The following is a 22,557-nucleotide window of genomic DNA, read 5'->3' as shown; positions in this document are numbered from 1 at the left end:
TAACATTATAACACAGTTTATTGTAAACCATTTCATGAAAACTCTTTATTAGGTGAAAGAACTGACCCAATTGTTTGCCTCTATCTGTTCTGAAAATTTGTTCTTTTTAATCCCTGAGGACATTGAAATGATTCATTAAGCAGACATTAAATACTATGCTATAAATGGACTCTAACATTTTACACTGTAATCTCCGTGGGGGAAACCATTTACAAGTAAAGTGCTAACTTGCACATTTCAGCATTCCTCATTATTTATAAATGAACAATTAAAAAAATCCCTGAATAGGTAACAGAGTTCAATTGGACACTTGAAACCAAATACCATTTTGACTCACAGACTCCCTGTGGTTGAGTTAATATATAATCAATTCAATTATCTGTGATAACATGGAAATCTATTTTAAAAGGATCCTCAAAGTGGACTTTTTGGATATTTTAATTCTTGTTTTTGATGATCTAAGCATTTGTGCAAAGGTTCTCACCTGCACAATCATATTCTTCTCAAAACAAAATGTCTGCCCTGACAATGATCACAATGCTCACTTTCTGTTGTGATTCTTTCAGTGTGAACAGATGGATGCTGAGCAGGTTAACATCCCCCAAATAGTGTAACACGCAAAGGCCAATCTGTCTTTTACAACCCCCCCATTACCTTACCCCATTTAATCTCTTTTTAGGAAGAAAAAAAAGTCTCCAGGTTTAAATTCGGCTGAGGACACTCCGAGCCATATTGTTTCATTCTATTAGCATGTTAGCCATCTTCAGACATACACACCCCCTTTTGACGAAAGACAATTTATCAAATATAAAAAGAAATGTCAAAACATGGCCAAAAGGATGAAATATACCCCCTTGACCAAGTCTCTTTGTTACAAATGCCAGACATTACGGTCAAAGCAACGTGGAGGCCATTGGACAAACTCCCGGAAATCCACAACACTAGTGTCATTCCCCGACATGACATGCTTTTAGCATCCGGAAACGAGTGACTATTCTCGGGGTGAATGCCAACGAGAACCGGAAAACGCACCGGTGGTCTACTGACCAGTACGTTGACTGTATGTAGCATGTAACCACAACCGGCTACATTAACGGGGTGTGACAATACAGGTTAGCTCCTTCGTGTACTCACTCACGTTAGTCCTCCACACACAGCGGACATGACACAACAAAAGCAGGCAGAACGGCCACCGGCCCTGGCAATGGATAAACGAGGCTTACATTCGCACGTAGCCCGGGTTCACTCACGCCGGAAGCGGCTTTGGCGAGAAGAAGGCTCGGTTCGGTGGTCGCTTGCTCTGTGGGTGTCTAGCAACAATAACACGGCCTCCCTCCTCCTCCAACTTCACGCCGCTTTCAGCCCCGGGCGAACCGGTGCCCCAAAAGTGTTTAATAACAAGCGGCGTTGCTGCTGGGACAAACGTTTCTCTCGCCGGTGCGTCGAGCCCCCCGCGGCCGAACCGGTACTCGTGACGCGGGTGCTAAACAAAGGCCCGCGAGCTGTCTGGAGCGGAAGACCGACACAACAGGAGGAAAGGGGGGTGGGGGGGACTGAAAGCTCGGGAGGCGAGTCGGCTCCGTCTCACAAAAGGCGCCCCTCTCAGCCCTCCATGGCGACAATATCCGCACCGGTGGGTGACTAAGCGGCGTGCAAATGTATCGCGAGCGGACAGCAGGCGCCACTCACCGGCGGAGAGGGTGGATGCTCGCGGATTTCGGCCCCAGCTTCTCTCTTACGCCCCAGGATTTCACTCCGACAACATGGCGGCTCGGCGGAGGAGTAGGCGCGAGCGCTGCATGATGGGAAGAGACGGGAGGGCCAGGAGAGAGCGTGCGGTTCATTGCGCCAACCGGGGAGGGGAGGGCCGCACCGGGGCCCGCTTTCTTTGTTAGGCCGTCTGCTGCATTTATGGACCTCATTCACGCGGTTTGGACCTCATTCACGCGGTTTGTCAATGAACGAATAGTGTACTTTCATCGCTGTACCGTAGAGGCAAAGAGACTATGTTTCCGGCACTACAACATACTGATACTAATCAAACAAGCATATTATCGTATTTTAATGAAATAAAATACTGTTATGGGGGTAGGGGCTCTGTCTCCATGACAACCAGGTAACTGGCAACCATGGCAACGCGCTGTGGTCAGACAGACTGAACGTCACGAGGTGTGCCTTCACCCCCCAAAAATGCAAGCCCAAATTAGAAGGCTGATCCCGGCCACGCTGAGTGGGTGACACTCCCGGTCCGACCCCCCGGGATCCAGGGAAGACTGCCGCAAAGTGTGTAGGGGTGACGTAATGCATACACTGTCGTCATGGCAACAACGTGCGGTTCCTCTTGAATGCATATTTTTAGATGGATGGGAATTCCAAATGTTTTTAGTTTTTATATTACTGTGTGTGGTTTTGCTATATTTTACTATTTTAACAACTCTAACTTTATTCACATAAAACAATTCCCTACCACTATACTACTGCATTTTATAATCCAGGGCGCTATATATATGAATTTTTTTAGGCCATTTATTGAATGAGCGCCTTATACTCCGTTGCGCCTTATAGTGCGGAAAATACGGTATACTATTCGGTAACGCAAGAGTTAATAGAGGTTTCATTCAAATCAATGTAAAAATTGAATTGAATCAATAAACAAGTAATAAACAATGAGCATACACGTTTGTTTTTCATGTACAAAGTGTGTTTTTATTATTTAAACTGTACCGTGCACCTTTCTGTAAAGGTGTTTATGTCATAGCTGTCCCCCACCCTTCGTTCCTCTGCTCCCATTTGACAGACAAAAAGTGTCCAATGGCGTGTTACAATATTTGAGAGTGAGAGAACCAACAAGACACACAGATACAAAGAAAAAAATATACCCCGCCACAACCTAATGCAAGCCCCTCTTTTTGTCTAAACAAAATCAGTCATTGGCTGGTTATTTACATGCACATTATCCACCCCTCCCCAAAGACACACTAATGCCTGATCCCAACACCATCTGCACTGCCAACTCCTCTTAATAAATTCACCCTATCGGCACTAAATTGGACCTGAACGTAAATAGACGACACAAATGGCGAAACTTCCGTTTCCTTCTATTGCTTAAGTTTCTTTTTTTTAACATTTAAAGGAGTCATTGCAGATGGAATTGGGAGCAGAAATCTTAAAACTGCTCTAGTTTGACATCAACACATTCTAAAATGACAATGAGTCGTGCCTTTTCTTTTCTTTTTTTAAATTACGTGACGCTCCCTCCCACAACAACAATCGATCTCAATTGCACCTGTGACACATACACACACACACACACATACTGGAGTACACTACAGTGGTACCTCGAGATACGAGTGCCTCGACATACGAGCAATTTGAGATACGGGTACAATTTTGAGCAGATATTTATCTTGAGATACGAGACAAATTTTGATATACGAGCAGACAGAGGACGCGAGATGCTGCTCATAAGAACATCATCGCAACTCCCTCGTGTAATGTCTCTACGAGCACTGGGCGGAGCCTTGTATTTTTTTTCAGTGTTTTTTTTTCTCGTTAGTCAGTGCGAATGGCGGAGCGATCGCTAATACGAGCGGTGTATAGACTATTTCTCGTTGGCAAGCGGTCGTGCGTTATCCTATTGTGAGGACATTGGTGTGCATCATATCGGGAATATTTTGAAGGGAAGACAAAAGCAAACAACCCTCGATAGGTTGCATCTGAAAGTCAGGGTGGAGGCGGGGCAAATGGAGCCAAAGAAAGGTATACAAATTTCAAACAAAATTAGAATTATGTTCAGTATAAGGTTAGATGAAACTTAATTTTGAGTGTGTCTGCATCGTCATCCAAGTTCGTTTAAATTTGTTTATGTTATGTTACGAGCGCGTTGCCGTGCAAAAAGTTCCCCCCTCTCTGTCCATCTCTCTCTCTCTCTCTCCCCCCTGCAAAATCCGTATAATTTGAGTACTATTAAACACATTTTAGTAATGTTAAACCACTAGTTATTTGTTACTTTGTTAATAGATGGCGAATTAGAAGAAATAAAAATGTTTTTCCAATCCAATATCCTGTTTTGGGTGTTTTTTCAGAGGGTTGGAACGAATTCATTTGTTTTGAGTTCATTTCTATGGGAAACGTTGGTTTGAGTTACGAGAAATTCGACATACGAGCTCAGTCTCGGAAAGAATTAAGCTCGTATCTTGAGGTACCACTGTACACACATTTGTGTTAATGGCTGGTAAAGAACTGTCTCTGGAAAATTGACAGTCTCCTCATTCCGATTCATTCCATCTAGCCACCTATCCAACATGCTGGTTCATCCCTGAGATTGGTACATTCCATTCAGGGATGGTAATCTTACTCAGGCACACACACACACACACACTCGCACATATCTCGTCTTCAAGGCGAGGGTAATCAAGTCCTCTAATTGGGTACAGCAACTTGTTCTATTCAAAGTGGCACTGTTTGGCCTCTGGCCAGAAGGAAGTGTTCTTTAGCCAGCCCTGTGGTGGAGAAAAAAGACGTTAGAATTGAAAGGGGGACGGGATGAGAGTCGTGTGCCACATTTACGTGTAAAGAGGCTGCAGTTGGAGGTGCGAGGACTTCTGCGGAGGCTGGTAGCCGTATGAATCGAAACCGCCGATGAAGTCGACTGGAAAGATGAAGAGAGAACAGGTTAGGGCAGACATGGGCAAACTACGGCCCGCGGGCCACATACGGCCCGTTAGGCTTTTTAATCCGGCCCGCCGACATTGTCCAAATTATAGTAAAAATCAATGACCTCATTCATTTCCGTGCAAAAAGTCCCCCTCTCTCTCTCCCCTCTGCAAAATCCATCTAATTTTAGTACTATTAAACACATTTTAGTACTATTAAACCACTAGTTATTTGTTACTTTGTTAATAGATGGCGAATTAGAACAAATAAAAGTGTTTTTCCAATCCAATATCCTGTTTTGGGTTTTTTTCAGAGGGTTGGAAGTTGGAACAAATTTATTTGTTTTTAGTTCATTTCTATGGGAAACGTTCATTTGAGTTACGAGTAAATCGACAGACGAGCTCAGTCCCGGAACGAATTAAGCTCGTATCTCGAGGTATCACTGTACTACTACATAAAATGAATTGGACGTCTATCACCTTATATTTTTGGGGTTCAAAAAAGAGCGTTTGGAAAATATCTAAACGCATTATAAACTATCAAAATAGATGATGACTAATTTGATCATTAATAAGTTTTCTCTGAAAACAAATGCAAAAAGACTTACAGCTGTCCTCGTCGTCCTGGAAGACTTTGCTGACGTAGCACGCGTACACGAAACCAAAAAGCTGTTCAAGACAAAATGGTGGCACGTTACATCCTGTACAGTATATAGCACATGTGTCAAAGTGGCGGCCCGGGGGCCAAATCTGGCTCACCGCATCATTTTGTGTGGCCCGGGAAAGTCAATCATGAGTGCCGACTTTCTGTTTTAGGATCAAATTAAAATGAAGAGTATAGATGTATATTAAATTTCCTGATTTTTCCCCCTTGTAAATCAATAATTGTAATTTTTCAATCATTTTTTTCTGTGTTTTTAGTTCAAAAATCATTTTGTAAAATCTAAAAATATATATAAAAAGCTAAAATAAACATTGTTTTAGATCTATAAAAAACGGAATATTCAGGGCTTTTAATCCAGTTCTTTTAATCCATTTATTTAAAAAAAACCTAAATATTCTATCTAAAATGGTCCGGCCCACGTGAAATCAAGTTGACGTTAACGCGGCCTGCGAACCAACCCGAGTCGGACACCCCTGGTTTATAGCGTGTAAGTATTAATACCCGCAAGCCTGTATCCAATCAGAAGTTTATACTTACAGCCAAAAGGACCTGAATGGCCGAGCTCAGCACTTCAATGTACTGGTAGTCCAAGAGGCAGCCGGAAACGGTGATGACGTGGTGGTCGTCGGGGGCCAAGTGGGAGTCCAACACCGGCGTCACTAGGCAACCGGGACCGTGCTCCATCCACCAGGAACGATGCAGTGACGTGTTGAATGTCATCAGAAAGTCCCTGTCCTACAGACACGTTAAAAAAAAAAAAAAAAAAACATTACAATAAGGAAACAGCGCCCCCCCCCTGGATCGTTGGTTAAATGAGCCCCAGTTCTGTCAATTAACATTAACATACCTGTCAACCTCTGCCGATAACTGCCCTTATAAATGATTATTGATTCCCCTTACAAACCCCCAAAAAACCTTACAAACACCGTACGAGTCGTACCTAGTAGGCTTTCACCAAATGTCATCTTCGGTAGCCTTAACGTTAAAGTTGACATCTTACTGTATTTTCCACAATTGTTTCCCCGGACTATTTTTACCATTCACCAAAAGATTGCCAACAAATAGTAAAAACAAAGTCGTAACAAAGTAATCATTTATCATTGCTCTCAATATTACAAGCAAGTTGCCCTCTGGGAAAGTGTTTGTCGGTGATGGAACATCATCAAACTCCTATTAAATATTATAAAGAGCACTTTGTTGACAGATTTTTCTGATGTAACGGCGTGCAAAAGGCAGTAATTGTTACATTCTGGTCTAATGGGGATAGACTCGAAAACTCTGCGGTGGTCTTTAAAATAGCACATGGAAAAAGAAAGATGCCAGGGAGGGAGGGATGCGCCCTTAGAGAGGAAAGCCGACTTTGCGGTTGCTGGAACGTGGTCGTCTACTCTTAAAACCGCTGGGGAAGAGAGGGGGGAAAAAAGGGGGGAAAAAAGGGGGCATTTTGGTGTGCTTATTTTTTTTTGCCCCTTCCCCCCTCGTGTTCGTTCATTGGTCTCTGGAGGCCTTGAAGCTACTCTGCTGTTACTTTTGTATTCAAGGGAGATCCAATTCCGTCATCAACTTTCCTCCTGAGTGCGTTTTAAGTTGCTAGGCCATTGGTGGTCTTCTGTCATTTTATTCCGGAGGAGAATTAGGAGTCAAAACTATTGTGGATTGCTAACTTTAGAATGTTTGTCTAGTTTTTCATCATCAAAATACAAAATCTCCAATGCTGGTTATTCTATTTTGTTGGTTTATGTCTATATTTGTTTGGTGTTACATTGTGTGGCTCCAGTTTTTTTTTAACTAGGTCTACAATGTCTTGTGTGTCTTGCTACTGCAAACAAGAAATATATTTAAAAACTATTTTACACATGAAAACATTTCATTCAAAGTGGAGTTGGTCACGTTACATTCAGTTTGAACATATCCTAGGCGCTGTATATGTAAAAATACAATTTAGAACATATTTTATTAGAATTTAACGTCAAAAATATTTTAGAGAACGGAGAGATTTTATTTAAACTAGATCTGGATTAATATTTGTTGAATGTGTTAAATTTCAGATGTATCCAGGTTTAAAATTTCATTCAAGCTCATTTTGTTCATTGTTAAATTCAGTTTATCCATACAAATATAAAATAAATTCCACTTAAACACCATTTTTAGATTAGATAACTTTATTCATCCCATATTCGGGATTTTTATATTTATATTTTAAAGGTTAAAGAGCAAAACATGATTCAAACCTGATCTGATCTGGATCATAATGTTGTCTGATGTCAATTTTACAAGCAGACACATTCCAAATTTCATTCAAAGCTTTCCTGATCTGGATTAACCTGTTCACACTGTGCAAGTGTTCCCTAGAAGAAGTTATCGAATCACGAGCAGACGGAAAATTCACCTGTGATAGGTTTCCCACCTCCAGGTAGAAGCAGATGATGAAGGAGTTCCAGCCCACCCACAACACCAGCCACACTGCATACTGCAATCACACCATAGCTTTGACTCACGTTAGCCTATTACAGTAATCCCTCGATTATCACGTCTTCACATATCGCAAATTCACTATATCGCAATTTTTTCCCGCGCTCTTAATTATACATAAAAAAAATAAAGTTCATAAAAATGTGAAAATACACATTGAAACTCTTGCAATTAGGACTCAGCACTGAAAAATAAAGTTATAATAGGGGTGACCCTACTTTGCCATTTTCCGATTATCGCGCTATCTGGTCTACATTAACCGCGATATTCGAGGGATTACTGTAGTCCATTTTTCTAGAATCGCACACTTGTCGTACTCACAAATATGAGGTATCGGAAACGAAACTGCGCCGTGCCGAACATGCCCAAGATGACGGCCATGATGTGCAGGAAGTTGGCCAGGATGGGCGCCCACTGGTACCCCAGAAAGTCAAACACCTGCCTCTGGAGGGCGGCCACCTGGGATGAGAAAGAACAAGAAAAGTCCCTGTTAGAACATGGTTGCGACACCCAAACGCCAGTGGCCGTTGCCACGGTAACTTCCCCGGTGACACAAACTAATGAGGATGAACGGGCCGCAATCCCAACAATGGCCTCCAACACACACACACACACACACGACTTAAAACCATCACCGGGCTCGTATTACACACTTATTACATTTGGACGGGACAAAAAAAGATCTAATTTTAGACCATAGCTGTGAAAGTTACGGACCGCGGGCCAGAAGCGGTCCGCCAGGGAGTCCGACTTGGCCCACTTTTGAGATCATTCATACTACATACATAATGAAATGCTTATATTTTTTGACACTTGCCGCGAAAACGGAATTTTCCGAGTGTGTGCATGACTGCAAACAACAGGAAGTGGCCTGAAAATCCCCCAAAATCAACACAAAGCAACCCACGAACAGAAAGCAGCCCAGAAATCCCCTCACCCAATAGGAAATGATCTAAACTTGACATAAAGTGAGCTGTAATTACCCTAAAATCCCAATGTGTAAAATAGTATTTAAATATATTTTATTCAGATTAAATTATAGGTTAGATCAGGGGTCGGGAACCTTTTTGAAAGAGAGAGCCATAAACAATTGCTATTTTCAAATATTATTCCTTGAGAGCCATAATGACAATTTAAAAGCCAAAACACATGAAAAATCTGCACATTTTTTTTGTCATTTTACAACTTTTAAAGTACAAAAAGTCTCTTAATTATTTTGACAACATTGTTAAGATGTTGCTAATCAATGAATGTCAATGAGTTCAATGAGTATCAATGAAAGAATGAATGCAGAAGACTAATGAAAAAAAAAATCAATGCCTCAGTGCCGATGTGACGTTCCTATTGGTGCGTTCGGGACTCTTTTCTCTCACCATTGGTTTCTATATTTTAGCTCAGAGCCATATGCACCCATCAAAAGAGCCACATGTGGCTCCCGAGCCATAGGTTCCCTACCCCTGGGTTAGATGTTTAAGATTTTCACCTATATTTTTTTCAGCCTAAAATAACTACATAACAGGCTGTCAGTGTTCAGATAGAAAAAAAAACATGACATAAGTCGCACTTGAGTATTAGTCGCAGCCCAAACTGTTTTTAAAAAAGTGCGATTTATAGTCCGGAAATACGGTAATCCTGATAATCTAAATTAGATTAGATTAGAACTGTATTTCATCCCGTATTTGAGAAATTTCTTGGTTGCCCTGAATTTGTCCTGCCAACCAAAAGTGACTTTGACATTGCTGTTTTAGACACACAAAGTCGCTAAGTTTAACTTGAGAATGGACACCAGATGGCGATTGGGGGCCCTTCGGAGCATGTTTTAGGGCAAAGTCTCACCCCTGACCAACCCCCTTCCTTGCACCAACACACACACACACACACACACCAATACACACAAGGCAGCTGCAACTGAAAGCACTGACTGTACTGGACAAAAATGTCTGATTACACCGCATGTAGCACGCTACTCTAATTATACCCTAGAGCAGGGCACAGTGTCTAACATTTATGGGAGGCGTACAGGAACCTCAGACCTTATCTATCTGTAATTACACTCCTACTGTACATACAGTTTGGTATGCTAACCGGTGTGTGATTTATTAGCCAAAACTCTTTCTAGAAAGAAGAAACGTGTTTGTATACGCAGTGTGCAATGCGCAGCAATTTGTCTGGTTAACGGTCTTTCTTTTGAGATAACAAGATATCTCGTATGTAATCGCTTTGATTTATGTGGGTGCCGTAGTCGGAAAAAAAAGGCCTCCCTTCATAAATCCTGTGGATGTTGTTATTACCAAGAGCAACAACAGAACCAGGTCCCCAAAACAACCATAAAAGTAAGAATAATCAGCGTCATCGCAAAAGAAACTAAGTGTAAAAAAAGAGGGTAAATTTGAGGCTAGAGACTCAAAGATGCATTTAATTATGCACTATGAAATTTTAGCATTGCTTCTAAAATTGCCATATGGATCAGACGAGGACCGATTCTCATTTGAACTGACATTTTATAGATCCATAAATACAGCTAAACCACATCTGGATTAAACATGATCTATGTTTTAAAAAAAAAACTAGATTCCATAAAATTAAATTACATATTGAATTTCCCCCTAATCTCCATTCATGAAGAATTCAAGTTAAAATTGGATTCAATGAGCAAGGCTAAATTACAACGAAAGTTAACACTTAGTTAAATCTTAGACATTGAATTTATGTATAATCCAGATTGGATGTGGAGTTAAATTTCATATAGACAGTGAATTGATGTAATCCAGATCGAATCTGGATCCAATTTAATAAACACATTTGACGGCTGAACTCAAGACCTAATTTCAAACTTTAGTCAGTCACATTTGTATTCAACCTTTTACTTCAAATTGAATTTGGTTCCACATTTTTTATACACTTTTTTACATAGCAACCCTCATTCTAACTAAGGCAAACCTGGTTAAATCTTAGACAGTGAATTTATGTCATCCAGATCGGATCTGGAGTTAAATTTTATTAAGGCAGTGAATCAATGTAATCCAGATCGAATCTGGATCCAATTTAATAAACACATTTGATGACTGAACTGAAAACCGAATTTCAAACTTTAGTCAGTCAAATTTGGATTCAACCTTTTACTTCAAATTGAATTTGGTTCCACATTTTTTTTTTTACATAGCAACCCTCATTCTAACTAAGGCAAACCTTGTTAAATTTTAGACATTGAATTTATGTAAACCAGATCAGATGTGGAGTTAAATTTTATACAGGCAGTTAATTTATGTAATCCATATCGGATGTGGAGCTAAATTTTATACAGACAGTGAATTGATGTAATCCAGATCGAATCTGGATATAATGTAATAAACACATTTGATGGCTGAATCAAGACGGAATTTCAAACTTTAGTCAGTCACATTTGGATACAACATTTTACTTCAACCTGATCCACTCAAGTTTCAAATAGGTTTGAAAACAGATTCCCTATTAAAATATATATTTGTAAAAAACTTGGCATTACATAAAGGTTTCTTCAACTCACCAGCTGCAAAGAGCATATGACCAGCAGCGTGCATCTCCCGTTGCACTTCCCCATCTCGGAGGACTCGGCACGCGGCTTGGGACCGCGGAGGCTCCGGGGGAAGGACGGTTCCCCGTTCAGATCCAGACTTGCCTCGGCAGAGTCAGCTCACACCATACCGGGCTGAGGAGGCCCTCCCTAGCGCCTCCTTCCTTCCCTCGACCGCTTCTTGGCTCCTTTACAGCTACTGACCCATTTCCACGCGGAAAATGTCCAATTCTTTTTCCACTTTTTTGGTCAGGCCCGCTGCGGTCAGACCACCAGCGACAACAGAATCACCTCGGCCACACCTTCCGGAGGGTCTAGAGGGGGGGTGCATACACACACACACACACGCACACACAAAGGCACAAAGAGAGGCAGAAAAGTGTTATAATGGGCCCAAGGCTGGAGACAGAAATGGGCATCATATGATAGCCGAATCATTCGGAGACGTAGCGGGGAGGAGGCGACGTTTCTTCGGATTCGGAAGCACAAAGCGGCCCGTTGTGACTCACCACGTTCGGATGAACAACAATTAGAGGCTCGTTTTGGGGCTTTTTTTTGGTCCACGGTCGTCTCGAAACCCTCGGTTGCGCTCCACCGACACCGGTTTTGGTTCCTTTGCGGGGGTTCTGGACAGGAAGGGGGTAAACAAAAAAAAGGACACCGGCCAGGTTAGCTTCGTCTCTCGTCGCCGCCGTCTTTTGTCAACAATCGGTGCCGGGGCGTGCGCAAGAGGAGACGGACGAGTGAGGGGGAAAGAGGCGGGAGAGCGTGGAGGAGGAGGAGGGAGGGAGGGAAGGAGGGAGGGAGGAGGAGGAGGGTGGGGGTGGGGGCTAGCCGTGGTTGGCGACCCCCCTCGAGGAGGAGCTGCCTGCTTCCTGCAGGAGGGGGGCAACAAAAGGACATCAGGATGGATTGACATTCTCCACTATATACGTAGTCAGATTCAAGCATATATATCAGGGTTAGGGAACCCAGATCTGCCAACTACCCTGGAATTTCAGGGGTTTACCCGGAAATACAAGACAAACTCCGGGACTCCGGACAACCTCCCAAACCCCCAAAAATTGTAACTTAATTTTTTTTGAAGCAATCATTTCAGAAAAGTACCAAATTTCCAATTGTAATGCCTCCAAATTCACACCATCGCTTCGGCTTCCGCCATTTTGGTTCAACGGCATTGTAACGCGGAAGAATTCGGTAACGAGAGTGTGTGGATTCAGAAGTGAATGGTGTCCAGTCAAAATTTGATCCAGACTTGATCTTGTTGGAATTCTATTTATTTACCATAACTTTCAAAGACAGATCTGATCCGGTATGTGGATGGAGTGGGATAAGTTTGGTTTTTGATTAGGTTTTATCCTGTAATTGGCTTTTAGCCAGTTCACGGTGGATCCCATATTGTGCTGGGTTTGGCTCGAGCACCCCCACGAGACTTGTAAACATAAGAGAGGGGCAGAGAATATGAAGTCTTATAGTCAGCATTTACATTTGTCTGCGCAGATAACATAAAACTAAACTGAATTCAAACCAGATCTGATCCAAGTTTTACACAGACATTCTTAGCAAATTTGATTCTAGCGACCAAATTTAGATCCATTTTTTTTACTTATTTGATGACTCAAAGAGAAAGACCAATGCAAATTTAATGAAAAAAGAGAGCACCCAACTTCATGAATAATTTTAATGATATTTAATATTTGTTTAATGACCCTAAAATAAAATAAAAATGGAGTTAAGAACTTTTAAACCCAGCAACAAGGGAATAGTCTGATGCTTAGTTATGGTATATAAATAGAATTTTAACAAGATCAAGTCTGGATCAAATTTTGACTGGACACCATTCACTTCTGAATCCACATTTGAATTGAATTCACATTTTATTTGAGTTCAATTTGTTGAAACACAACTGAAACTGGAGTCGACCTGTTTTCAAATGACACATTCCAGTCTACGTACAGTACATGACAAATTTCAATTCCAAGTGTCGAAAATCATTTTAAAAAATTAAATTAAAACCAAAATCTATTCAAACCTGTATCACATCTGGACTTGATTTACTTATCAAAACTGAATCAGATCCGAATTGAATTCAGGAGATCTATCAGTTTAAATATTTTGGTACTATACTTGTGCAGAAAACTAAGTATGATACAAGTTTATAATCTAACAAGAAAATGTCCTTAACAGAAGTAATAAAGTATAGCGTGTGCTAAATCTTCCAGATAGAAGTAGCATTCTGGTTAGTCTTCTCAAATGTCTTTCTACACACATCAAAAGATTTTTTTTAAATATCTGTATGGTATATAGCTGCATCTGTTGCACACATGTATGAAGACGCGTAGAAGTATTACGATTTAAAATAGGACTGTGTAGATGTTATCGTACTGGACTATTTACTGCTTGTAATTATTTATTTTTTCCAAACATCAATAGGGCTTTGCAACAGATGCAACAAATATTTAATGGTTATTAAAGAGAACCTGTTTGGAATTGTGTCATGTGATATGCTGTCATTTTAGGAGTACGTTTAGATCTGGATTTAAAATCAATCTGGATTGGAAGCTGGTTTGGTTTGCCACAAATTTTCAGGTTGGATTAGGTGCTTTATTCTTTGTAAATAATAATATAATAATAATAATCGGACATAGGCCATGTCGTCATTACCACAACACAAAAAAGCCTACTTGTCATCACCCGCAGAAACTGCGTGTGACGAAATTGATGGTGCTTCATAATATTTGGTAGGATCAAGATTTTACAGACATAAAAGGACCCAACATATGTTTTCTTGGCGGTATATGTGATTTTTATTAAAAAGAAGAAAAACATTGGAATAAAAAAATCATTTTTGTGCTTGTTTAAGTTGCACAGGCATTTTCTACTGGATCTCCCCCATGTACAGTCGTTTATCGCTGCCAGCAGAGAGCACTGTGGAGACAGAGCAAGAATTAAGTAATTCATAAACAGATACATAATGATCAATAAACAGTTGTAGAGTTGTCAAAATATATATTTAGTGGGGAAAAATCGTTTTAGCAAGTATTGCATTATTTGCCAAAATGTTCTGAAAAAAGTAAGAGATTTGTAAAGGAAAGTCAAATATTTCTGTAAAATGAGCCATATTTAAGTTTTCCAAACACTTTTCTTAAAAATAAAGCACCGATTCATTTTTTTCAAGTAACTTCTGAACATAAAAAGCGATGGCAAAAAAAGTTTTTTTTCTTCTGAAAAAATTGTTAAATGCAAACATTTATAGAAATCTAAGAAAAATATACAAAGCCCTTGGGGAAAAGAAAAAAAATCCCATTTCTGCAGAAAACACTGTATTTCAATTAAAAATGTTATAATAAAAAAACTATCTCCAATGGAATTTTGTTGTTGTTGTAATTTTCAGTTTTCAAAAAAGGTTGTTGTCTTATGGGGGCAAAAATATTAGACTAATATCAAAAACATCAGATACTTTGATAAAAAAAAGTGCATTAAAACAGCATGAATATGATTAATATTTACATTTTCCACTCGTGCATTTAGTGTCAGAATTTGTCTAACTTACCAACGGACTCCTCAGGATGAAAGACCACCTCGTTAACGGAGCCGGCGTGCCCGGGCAGCTTATAGAGGATGCGTCGTGACGTGGTGTCCCAAATGTACACAAACCTAAAACAATCAGCAACGTTGGGTAATTCTTACCATTTTACTACAAGACATTTTGCATTTCCTAGCAGCCTTGAATGCACCGTTATTTATTCATTTAGGTATCACCTGTCAGCTGATCCGGCGGCTATCTTGCTGCCGTCGGTGGACCACGCGCACCTCAGCAGATTCTACAAGATTAAAAAAATAAATAAATAAATAAATAAAAAAACAAATAGCATTCATTGAGAAGTTTTAGTGACTAAAAATGACCTTTTCAAAGTTGTGTATGTTGCCTTGGAAAATCTTCACGCATCTTTCCTTCGGCGCGAAAGGTCGAACATCCCAAATGCGTACTGCGAGGACATAAACACTCAAAAATCCATCCGAGAAAAAACACACACAAAAATTCCGGTCTGACTTTACCCGTGTTGTCCATGGAGTTGGAGAGAAGGTAGGATCCCTCCGAGCTGAGACTGAGTCCAGTCACGGAGTCGCCGTGTCCGTGCATGTTGTACATCAGCTTGTTCTGCCTCAGATCCCATACCTGCGAGCCACAAGTACAGCTAAGTTATTAAAATGATCATCCGGAAATTGATATGGATGTTACCGAAGCTACCTTGATGTCGTTGTCGATGCCGCCGGACAGAATCTGGTCGCTGGTGTCGTTGAAGGTGACGGCGAGGACCTGGTAGGTATTCTGAAAGGTGTGCACGGCGCCCTTCTTGCGCACATCCCAGAGCTGCAACGCAAAACGTACATATATAATGACGGATCGTGACCATATGTATCTTGTTTTACAGGGAATTGAATACAAACAAGCATGGGAAAAAAGCTAAACATAATAAAAAGAAGAGAGAGCGACACGCAGTTAAATCGTTGTGCGAAGACGCCTCGCTCGTCAGACATTACGTTGCCGAGAGTCAAAGTCAAACAGCTTCCAGTTCCATCCTCTAGAATTAATTTACCACAAAACATATATTTGTGCTTCCTTTGACTGTAATCCTTGTCCTTGTTATTACTTTGTGCCTTTCTACCCAGTAAAAAAAAAATCAATTCAATCTTATTCACCTGATTCTGATCTTCTAAAAATTAGGATTTGGGATTTCCAATCACGTGATTGGATCAGGGACACGCCTACCCGGATTATTTAGTTGCTCATAGTCCTTCACTTATTTAATGCTATTGAGAAAGATAGATATTCTATTTATTTGGACTGAGAAGGCTAGCAATGAGTTAGCGGTTGACGTCCAATCCAATTTGAGTGAGGGTCTGGCACATGATTTGCTGATGAGATAATACAAATAATAATAATAATAATAATAATAATTTAAAACCCGATCTTTTTTTTTTTACCTGATTCCATTTTTTTTTTTAAATAACATGATTGGGGACATGTCTAAATTTCTACTTTAACAGTGAAACCCGACTTAGGCGGAAACTGAAGTAACGTCGCCATTTTGGGCCGAAAATTGGTCCTAACTGGAGGACTCCCTGTATTCCATTCATAAGTTTAGTGTTTTGTTCTAAATTTAAGTCCTAGATTTACTGGCGCCTCACCTTGACGGTTCCATCGTCGCTACCGGTGCACACAAGTTGGGGTCCCCTGCGGGCTGGGTAGCAGGTATTGACAAAGGAGGTGTGGCCCTTCAGGCGCTTAATTCGCTCGCCTGTCTCGCTGTCCCACACGCCGACCGTCTTGTCCGTGCTTGCAGAAAACAATAAGCTGGAAGGCAAAAATGGGAATTTTCCTGTCAACATTTGAAGTGAAGTTTTTAAATGAGGGATGTAAACTACTAGCCAGAAAATCTAAACACATTGTTTAAAAAAAAACTTATTGAATGTCACATTTACAGAAAAAAATCTGTATTGGTGGTCATGGCCTTTTATCAAAAGCTCTCTTTTGACACAAAAAATAACAAGGTTATCTGCCTCTTTAAATATCATTATTACATTTCAAACTTTTTAGCAAAAATGTACTTTTTTGGGGAGCAAAAGGTCATTAGTTTTGACTAAAAAAATCATCTTAATTGCATCACCATTCAAAAAGGCTCCACATAATTAACGTTTTTTTTTGCCTAATTGAAAGTGTTCCAACTTGCAACATAAAACTGTTTACCTCAGTTTTTCCCCCAGAACATTTCCTCCAAATATACGTACATTGAATCCTTTAATAATTTGACCATTTGCTCAAAAAAAAAAATCATACTAATGGCTTCCATTCATATTTAATTCCAACTCACAAATTCCAATTGGCTCTCACAAAATCAATCCTTAACTCTAGCATAAAGAACATACTAACAAGTATACCAAACTATCAGTTTCACTCCAAATCCAATGAAATCTTCATCCTCGGTGTCACTTTTAAACACTTTCACCTTTTTTTGTTTTCTTCATTTCAGTAAGAATAATTTCACACAGTCGCACCCCAAACTATGAAAAAAACTGCGATTTATAATCCGAAAAATACGGTAATTAAATGTAGTGACCTTCCATCTGTGTTGTAGTGGAGCTCCATCACTGCTCCACTGTGACCCTTCAGCGTGGCAAAGTTGTCACAGTCTCCGTAAACGTTCCACATCACTACGACACACAAACACAGTTGATGACTTGCCAATGAAGTCTTTTGCTATTTAAAAACTGTACCACGGCTAACTTACATATGAGCCTATCAAACCCGGACGAAGCCAGCGTGGCACCGTTGGGGTGAAACTTGCAGCAGTAAACTTCACCCTCATGGCCCGACATCAGCATGATGGGCGCCTGCAAGCTGGAGGTCCTCGGGGGTCCCTAAAGCAGTCCACACGTATCAAAAATATTGCTATTTTAACTTTTTAGCACAAGTACCTCCACTAAAACTATTTATAGTCCATTAATAGTTATCTCATTGCCTGCCATTAACAACAAAACTTCATTTGAACTGGGAAGACTGGATGTGAATGCTCATCTATCCGTTCCATTGACAACGGTGGACGTCCAATTCATTTTGGCTGGGAGGGATGGCATCGATCCTCTTCCGTTCAAAATGGATTGGATAACTAGCACCATTAATAGCAGGCAACAAACAAATATATTGTAATTAACATGAAATGAAGAGAGTCGTAGTCGGTCGTATGGGAACCGGAAGATTGAATAAAGTACCCCCGCCACGAGCTGCTGAGACTGGGCCGCCGCCACTAACTCCGTCCGGGGTCTCTTCATGGCGGCGGAGGGCACCACCGCCATCTCAGCCATTCTCTTCTTTGCCTCGATCATTATTTCTTCATCGATACAATCAATAAAAAGAGAGAAATTTCGTTGTTTTAGGTGCAAAAATAAGAACGTGTTGTTGTATTTTCGCTATGGTAGAGGGAGCGGTAATGAATCGGGGAAGAACAGAAGGTAGTACTACCGGTTTTGGAAGAATTTGATTGGTCTAAATTTCCAGCAACTGCGATGATTGGCTTGCTTGGCCTGTTGTTGAAGATGTTAACCTGGAAATCGAACTGAAGCAGCTAAACGTTCTCTGATTGGTCAGAAGAATCAAGTTTTTTTTCCTGATTCGGCGTGGAGTTGTTATAAATAATAGTTATTTATTTTAATCAACTAGATTTACTTAGACTTAAAATAAATAAATAAAATAAACTCTATACATAAAAATAGAAATTGAGACCGAGAAGAATGTCTCCAGAAAGTCAAGATTGGCAGCAGGTGCTTATGAATAAAGGCGGGACTAAGGACAACAGTCAAGTTATATGATTGGTCAATATGATTCAAGGGCAACAACAATTGGCTACCAGCTCGGTTGAGATTGTTGTGAACTGGAAGTGAAACCGGAGCTTGCTGTAGCTAGCACAAAGCGTGAGTGTTTTAGCGATTTAACGCTTTATTCAACATGTCGCCGCATGTGTTATGAACCTAAAGTGAAATTTAAAAACATTTAAGCTCTATTGACTAGTTTTCTAGCCGGGAGATTTTCACTTCCAGCCAGTCTAAGAGGTGCTTGGATCGTGTTGACGTTAGCCTGCAGTCTAGGAGATTGAACCATAAATGTCTCAAATGCTAACAATCTTCTCATTACACTGTTGGCAGAAGGATAAAGATGTCTTACAAAGACGGGGCACCACCGGAGCCCGCAGGACTGGAAGGATTGCCTCCCCTCTACAGCATCTCAAAGGGGGAAGTGGTTTCCGTGCAAACCTATGGAGCTTTTGTGCGCCTGCCAGGCTACAAGAAGGAGGGTAAAAATGAATAAATAAATAAAGTAATATAACATAGTGATGACTTCATGCTGCATGTACATTATTGAAGAGATATGACACACTGGTCGTCCTGAAGAATTGGTCAATTGGAAAGGCAGTGGCTCCTTAGCCGGTAAGCCAGGGGTCAGGAACCTTTTTGACAGAGAGCCATAAACAATTCATATTTTCTAATGTTATTTCTTGAGAGCCATTTTCAGAATTGAAAGGTAAAAATACATGAAAATGTGTGATGTTTTTTGTCATTTCACCACTTTTAAAGTACAAAAAGTCTCTGAATTCTTTTGACAACATTGTCATGCTGTTGCTAATAAATCAGTATCAATGATATCGTCAAACAAAATTATGATTAAAGTGGTGGTAGAGGTAGTGTCAACATGACATTCCTATTAGTGTGTTCAGGACTCAGCTATTTCTATATTTTATATCACAGGTTAGTGGAGAGCCATATGCACCCATGGAAAGAGCCACATATGGCTCCCGAGCCACAGGTTCCCTACCCCTGCGTTAAACGGTCAAATAGTCCCAGGGGCTATTTAGCCGGTAACCTATTATTTAAAATTGAGTGAATAGGGGATTTTCTAAACCATTCAACCAATACTATTGAAATTTCATGTGTTATTGCCAATTGATAGATTTTAACATTAGGTGAATAGGGATTTAATGACTATTATTTAGGCAGTGGCTCCGTAGCTGTAGTTTCTGACTATTTACCTCACTCAGAATTATTACCGGCTAATTAGCCATATGGGGCCATATAGGCTATTTGACCGGTTACCGGCTAAGGAGCCACTGCCAATTGGAAAATGAATCATGATGCGTTCAGGAATACTGGGATATAGAAGTGCTTATTATTTATGATTTTAATGAAGTCCTGCTCATGTGGGTTGTGTCAGGAAGTTTAATTATTTTATATTAACTAAGGTTCAAGCCAGGTTTACCACGAGGGTCAGAATAAAATACAAATGCTTCCTTGTTGTTATTGTTAAATTGGATGTTCATACAGGGCTGGTACACGTAAGTGAGATGTCGGCCACGCGTGTGGAGAGCGCCGCAGAAGTTGTGGATGTGGGAGAGAAAGTGTGGATTAAAGTCATCGGAAGAGAGGTAATTACACACGTGCACAGATACCTACAGTATTGTGAATTTTCCGTTGATGCATTTTCTGCTTCGCAGATGAATGGTGAAAAAATCAAGCTATCCTTCTCCATGAAATCTGTCAATCAAGGCACAGGGCGGGACTTGGATCCCAACAATGTTTCGGCCGAGTATGTTGCTCTCACTTTGTGTATGTGATACGTGTGAATATAATAATATGACATTGTACTTGGTTTTGCATGTGCAGGCAGGAAGCAAGGCGACGTAGGCAGTTTCGAGACCACACGGGCAACAGGATCACCCTAGAGGCCGTGCTTAACACCACCTGCACTAAATGTGGCTGTAAAGGTGCTGAAAAAATATAGGAAGATTTGCATTCATTGAAAATCAATTAACTGTTGTCACGTCCCTACTTTTAGGCCATTTTACGAAGGACTGCTTTTCTGCTCCTGGGTCGCAGTACGCGCTGGTGCCTGAAGAGGCCGACGAAGAGCCACAGCAAACATCTGCAGCAACAGCAGTGAAAGACAAAGACAAGGACAAAGACAAGAAGAAAAAGAAGGTACGCCAGCTCACCTGAGTGGGTGATAAACCTCTCAGGATGATTCAACAAGAGCTCTCGCTCTTATTGACTTGAGATGTGAAAGAGATTAGTTGATCAGAGCGTAAATAAGAGGTACAATTACTCAAGCGGCGAACTGTCCGTCGGCGAAACGTCTTTCGGCGAATAGTCCGGTCACGCTCATGATTATATAACATTTTTTGACTGGAGTTTAATCTTTAATAGTTTCTTCTTTTACCCGCTAGGAAAAGAAGACGAAGAAAAAGCGGAAACGTGAAAGAAAAGAATCGGAGAGCGACAGCAGCACTAGTGACGACGGTGAGTGTAAACCCAAAAGGAGATGTCATGAGCGAGATGATGACAACAAGCGCAAGAAGAAACACAAGAAACACAAAACGCAAAAGCATAGATGAAATGAACACGCATGCAAAATGGCCGTCACTGAGGACTGTTTTCGGTGTCAAGCTTGCATTTTAAAGCTTGTATCATTTATTGTTTTATTTTATTTTATTATAATTACAAACATTTGGTTCTAGGAATTACCTACAATGTCCTAATACCAGATCTACCTGTGTTTTTTTGTTGCTCACAAGACTGAAAGTGGACATTATCTGGGAACTTTTGATTCTGATACTTTGTTGCCTTGAATCTTATTTCTCTTGAAGGAAAATGTCATTCATTTTCTCCCAATTTGAACAAAGCAATCAAACATTAAAGTCGTTTCAAAGGGTTATTAGTGAACATAAATATATCTTGCAAATCAATTATGCTGCACAAAAGGTTTCAAACAAATTACATTTAAATATATCTGGTTCATTAAAAAAAGGTTCATTGTAATCAATTGAGCTCTCTTGATTGTGTTTTTCTTGACTTTAATGTATTGGTTGTTCTGCAAAGTTTTTGCTCCACTGGTGTAAATACAAATATATAGTATAAAATGTACTGTATATGTATTTTTAGCAGTATACCTCTAGATTATTTGAATGTGTATTAAAAATAATACAATGTTTGTTTCACTGGTGTAAAAATAAACATAGTACACCACTGTGTTTGTATTTAAAAATATACATACTTCAGGATTATTTTGTTGTTTGTAATAGCCTTGTAATTTATTTAAAAAAAATGAAATAAAATAGAAATTCCGATTGACCACATAGAGATGCTATAGTTCAATTGTGATATTTGTAATTACTGGAAACTAGAACAAACGAATTCGGTTTCACACTAATTCCGACAGTAAATTAGACAATTTTATGATCATGTGACACTAGAAATTACAATAATATTTAATTACATAAAAGTGAAATTAAAACAATGGTAGTAAACCAGCTAGCCAGGCCAGCAGAGGGTGCTAAACTACCGCAGTTGTGCTACGTACGCGTTGTATATTAACGGAAGTGACGACAACACCCAATAAAGCGAACTCACAAACTGATACTAATATTTACACTGTACCTATTTATAGATGATTTTTTAAGTTTTATCCAGTTTCTGGATGAAAACAAGGCTGAATTGAGTGCGGTGTGATAGCAATCTTTAACGTGCACTCGAAAGCCAACGCCAAACAATGGTGCGTTCTTAAAAATTGTAAATGAGGCAATTTCGCGTCTTCGGTACCACCTGGGAGCGCAAAACGTATTATTGCACTCTTGATATGGTTATTCTATGGAAATGATATTTAT

At 40.1% G+C, this 22,557-nt stretch overlaps 4 protein-coding genes across 6 annotated transcripts in view; 1 reads left to right on the top strand and 3 right to left on the bottom strand.

Annotated features, from left to right (window-relative positions):
- Nucleotides 1-1,882, bottom strand: part of pum1 (pumilio RNA-binding family member 1) — an 18,759-nt gene extending 16,877 nt beyond the window's left edge. For both annotated transcript variants that reach the window (XM_077590355.1, XM_077590356.1), the window contains exon 1: nt 1,690-1,882. In XM_077590355.1, the coding sequence (XP_077446481.1) occupies nt 1,690-1,844 (155 nt within the window). In that variant the 5' untranslated portion in view covers nt 1,845-1,882. The remainder of the gene's footprint in view (nt 1-1,689) is intronic.
- A 2,337-nt stretch (nt 1,883-4,219) lies between these two features.
- nkain1 (sodium/potassium transporting ATPase interacting 1) lies at nt 4,220-12,116 on the bottom strand. Its single transcript, XM_077590357.1, has 8 exons — nt 11,854-12,116; nt 11,318-11,658; nt 8,113-8,250; nt 7,709-7,789; nt 5,857-6,054; nt 5,264-5,324; nt 4,570-4,651; nt 4,220-4,502 (listed from the first exon to the last, which is right to left on the bottom strand). The coding sequence occupies exons 2-8, from the start codon at nt 11,369-11,371 to the stop codon at nt 4,493-4,495; spliced, it is 624 nt and encodes a 207-aa protein (XP_077446483.1). The 5' UTR covers nt 11,372-11,658; nt 11,854-12,116; the 3' UTR covers nt 4,220-4,492.
- A 2,011-nt stretch (nt 12,117-14,127) lies between these two features.
- On the bottom strand, nt 14,128-18,375 carry snrnp40 (small nuclear ribonucleoprotein 40 (U5)). Its single transcript, XM_077590607.1, has 10 exons — nt 18,119-18,375; nt 17,638-17,767; nt 17,467-17,560; nt 16,538-16,703; nt 15,597-15,719; nt 15,404-15,524; nt 15,251-15,333; nt 15,107-15,168; nt 14,898-15,001; nt 14,128-14,272 (listed from the first exon to the last, which is right to left on the bottom strand). Exons 1-10 carry the CDS (start codon nt 18,230-18,232, stop codon nt 14,223-14,225), a joined length of 1,047 nt encoding a protein of 348 aa, XP_077446733.1. The 5' UTR covers nt 18,233-18,375; the 3' UTR covers nt 14,128-14,222.
- A 354-nt stretch (nt 18,376-18,729) lies between these two features.
- On the top strand, nt 18,730-21,558 carry zcchc17 (zinc finger, CCHC domain containing 17). 2 transcript variants are annotated; one of them, XM_077590528.1, is made up of 7 exons: nt 18,730-18,817; nt 19,049-19,197; nt 20,222-20,322; nt 20,392-20,483; nt 20,561-20,661; nt 20,733-20,875; nt 21,121-21,558. In XM_077590528.1, the coding sequence occupies exons 2-7, from the start codon at nt 19,059-19,061 to the stop codon at nt 21,286-21,288; spliced, it is 744 nt and encodes a 247-aa protein (XP_077446654.1). In that variant the 5' UTR covers nt 18,730-18,817; nt 19,049-19,058; the 3' UTR covers nt 21,289-21,558. The 2 variants fall into 2 exon arrangements, with proteins under 2 accessions (XP_077446654.1, XP_077446655.1); XM_077590529.1 differs by having other exon boundaries at nt 18,806-18,955.
- The last annotated feature ends 999 nt before the right edge of the window (nt 21,559-22,557 follow it).

The sequence above is a fragment of the Stigmatopora argus genome, chromosome 21 (genome assembly GCF_051989625.1).
Source record: "Stigmatopora argus isolate UIUO_Sarg chromosome 21, RoL_Sarg_1.0, whole genome shotgun sequence".
Lineage (NCBI taxonomy): Eukaryota > Metazoa > Chordata > Actinopteri > Syngnathiformes > Syngnathidae > Stigmatopora > Stigmatopora argus.
This window is presented reverse-complemented; position numbering and strand designations above follow the sequence as displayed.

What these genes read in the sequence shown, in the direction of transcription:
- nkain1 (XM_077590357.1), bottom strand. Translation starts at nt 11,371, where the DNA reads ATGGGGAAGTGCAACGGGAGATGCACGCTGCTGGTCATATGCTCTTTG. An exon ending in TCATATGCTCTTTGCAGCTG is followed by an intron (nt 8,251 to 11,317) that starts GTGAGTTGAAGA and finishes TTCTCATCCCAG; the next exon opens with GTGGCCGCCCTCCAGAGGCA. An exon ending in GTTTCCGATACCTCATATTT is followed by an intron (nt 7,790 to 8,112) that starts GTGAGTACGACA and finishes GTGTGATTGCAG; the next exon opens with TATGCAGTGTGGCTGGTGTT.
- snrnp40 (XM_077590607.1), bottom strand. Translation starts at nt 18,232, where the DNA reads ATGATCGAGGCAAAGAAGAGAATGGCTGAGATGGCGGTGGTGCCCTCC. An exon ending in CTCAGCAGCTCGTGGCGGGG is followed by an intron (nt 17,768 to 18,118) that starts GTACTTTATTCA and finishes GGACTGCTTTAG; the next exon opens with GGACCCCCGAGGACCTCCAG. An exon ending in GCGACGATGGAACCGTCAAG is followed by an intron (nt 15,720 to 16,537) that starts GTGAGGCGCCAG and finishes TTTGCGTTGCAG; the next exon opens with CTCTGGGATGTGCGCAAGAA.
- zcchc17 (XM_077590528.1), top strand. Translation starts at nt 19,059, where the DNA reads ATGTCTTACAAAGACGGGGCACCACCGGAGCCCGCAGGACTGGAAGGA. An exon ending in TTAAAGTCATCGGAAGAGAG is followed by an intron (nt 20,323 to 20,391) that starts GTAATTACACAC and finishes TCTGCTTCGCAG; the next exon opens with ATGAATGGTGAAAAAATCAA. An exon ending in CCCAACAATGTTTCGGCCGA is followed by an intron (nt 20,484 to 20,560) that starts GTATGTTGCTCT and finishes TTGCATGTGCAG; the next exon opens with GCAGGAAGCAAGGCGACGTA.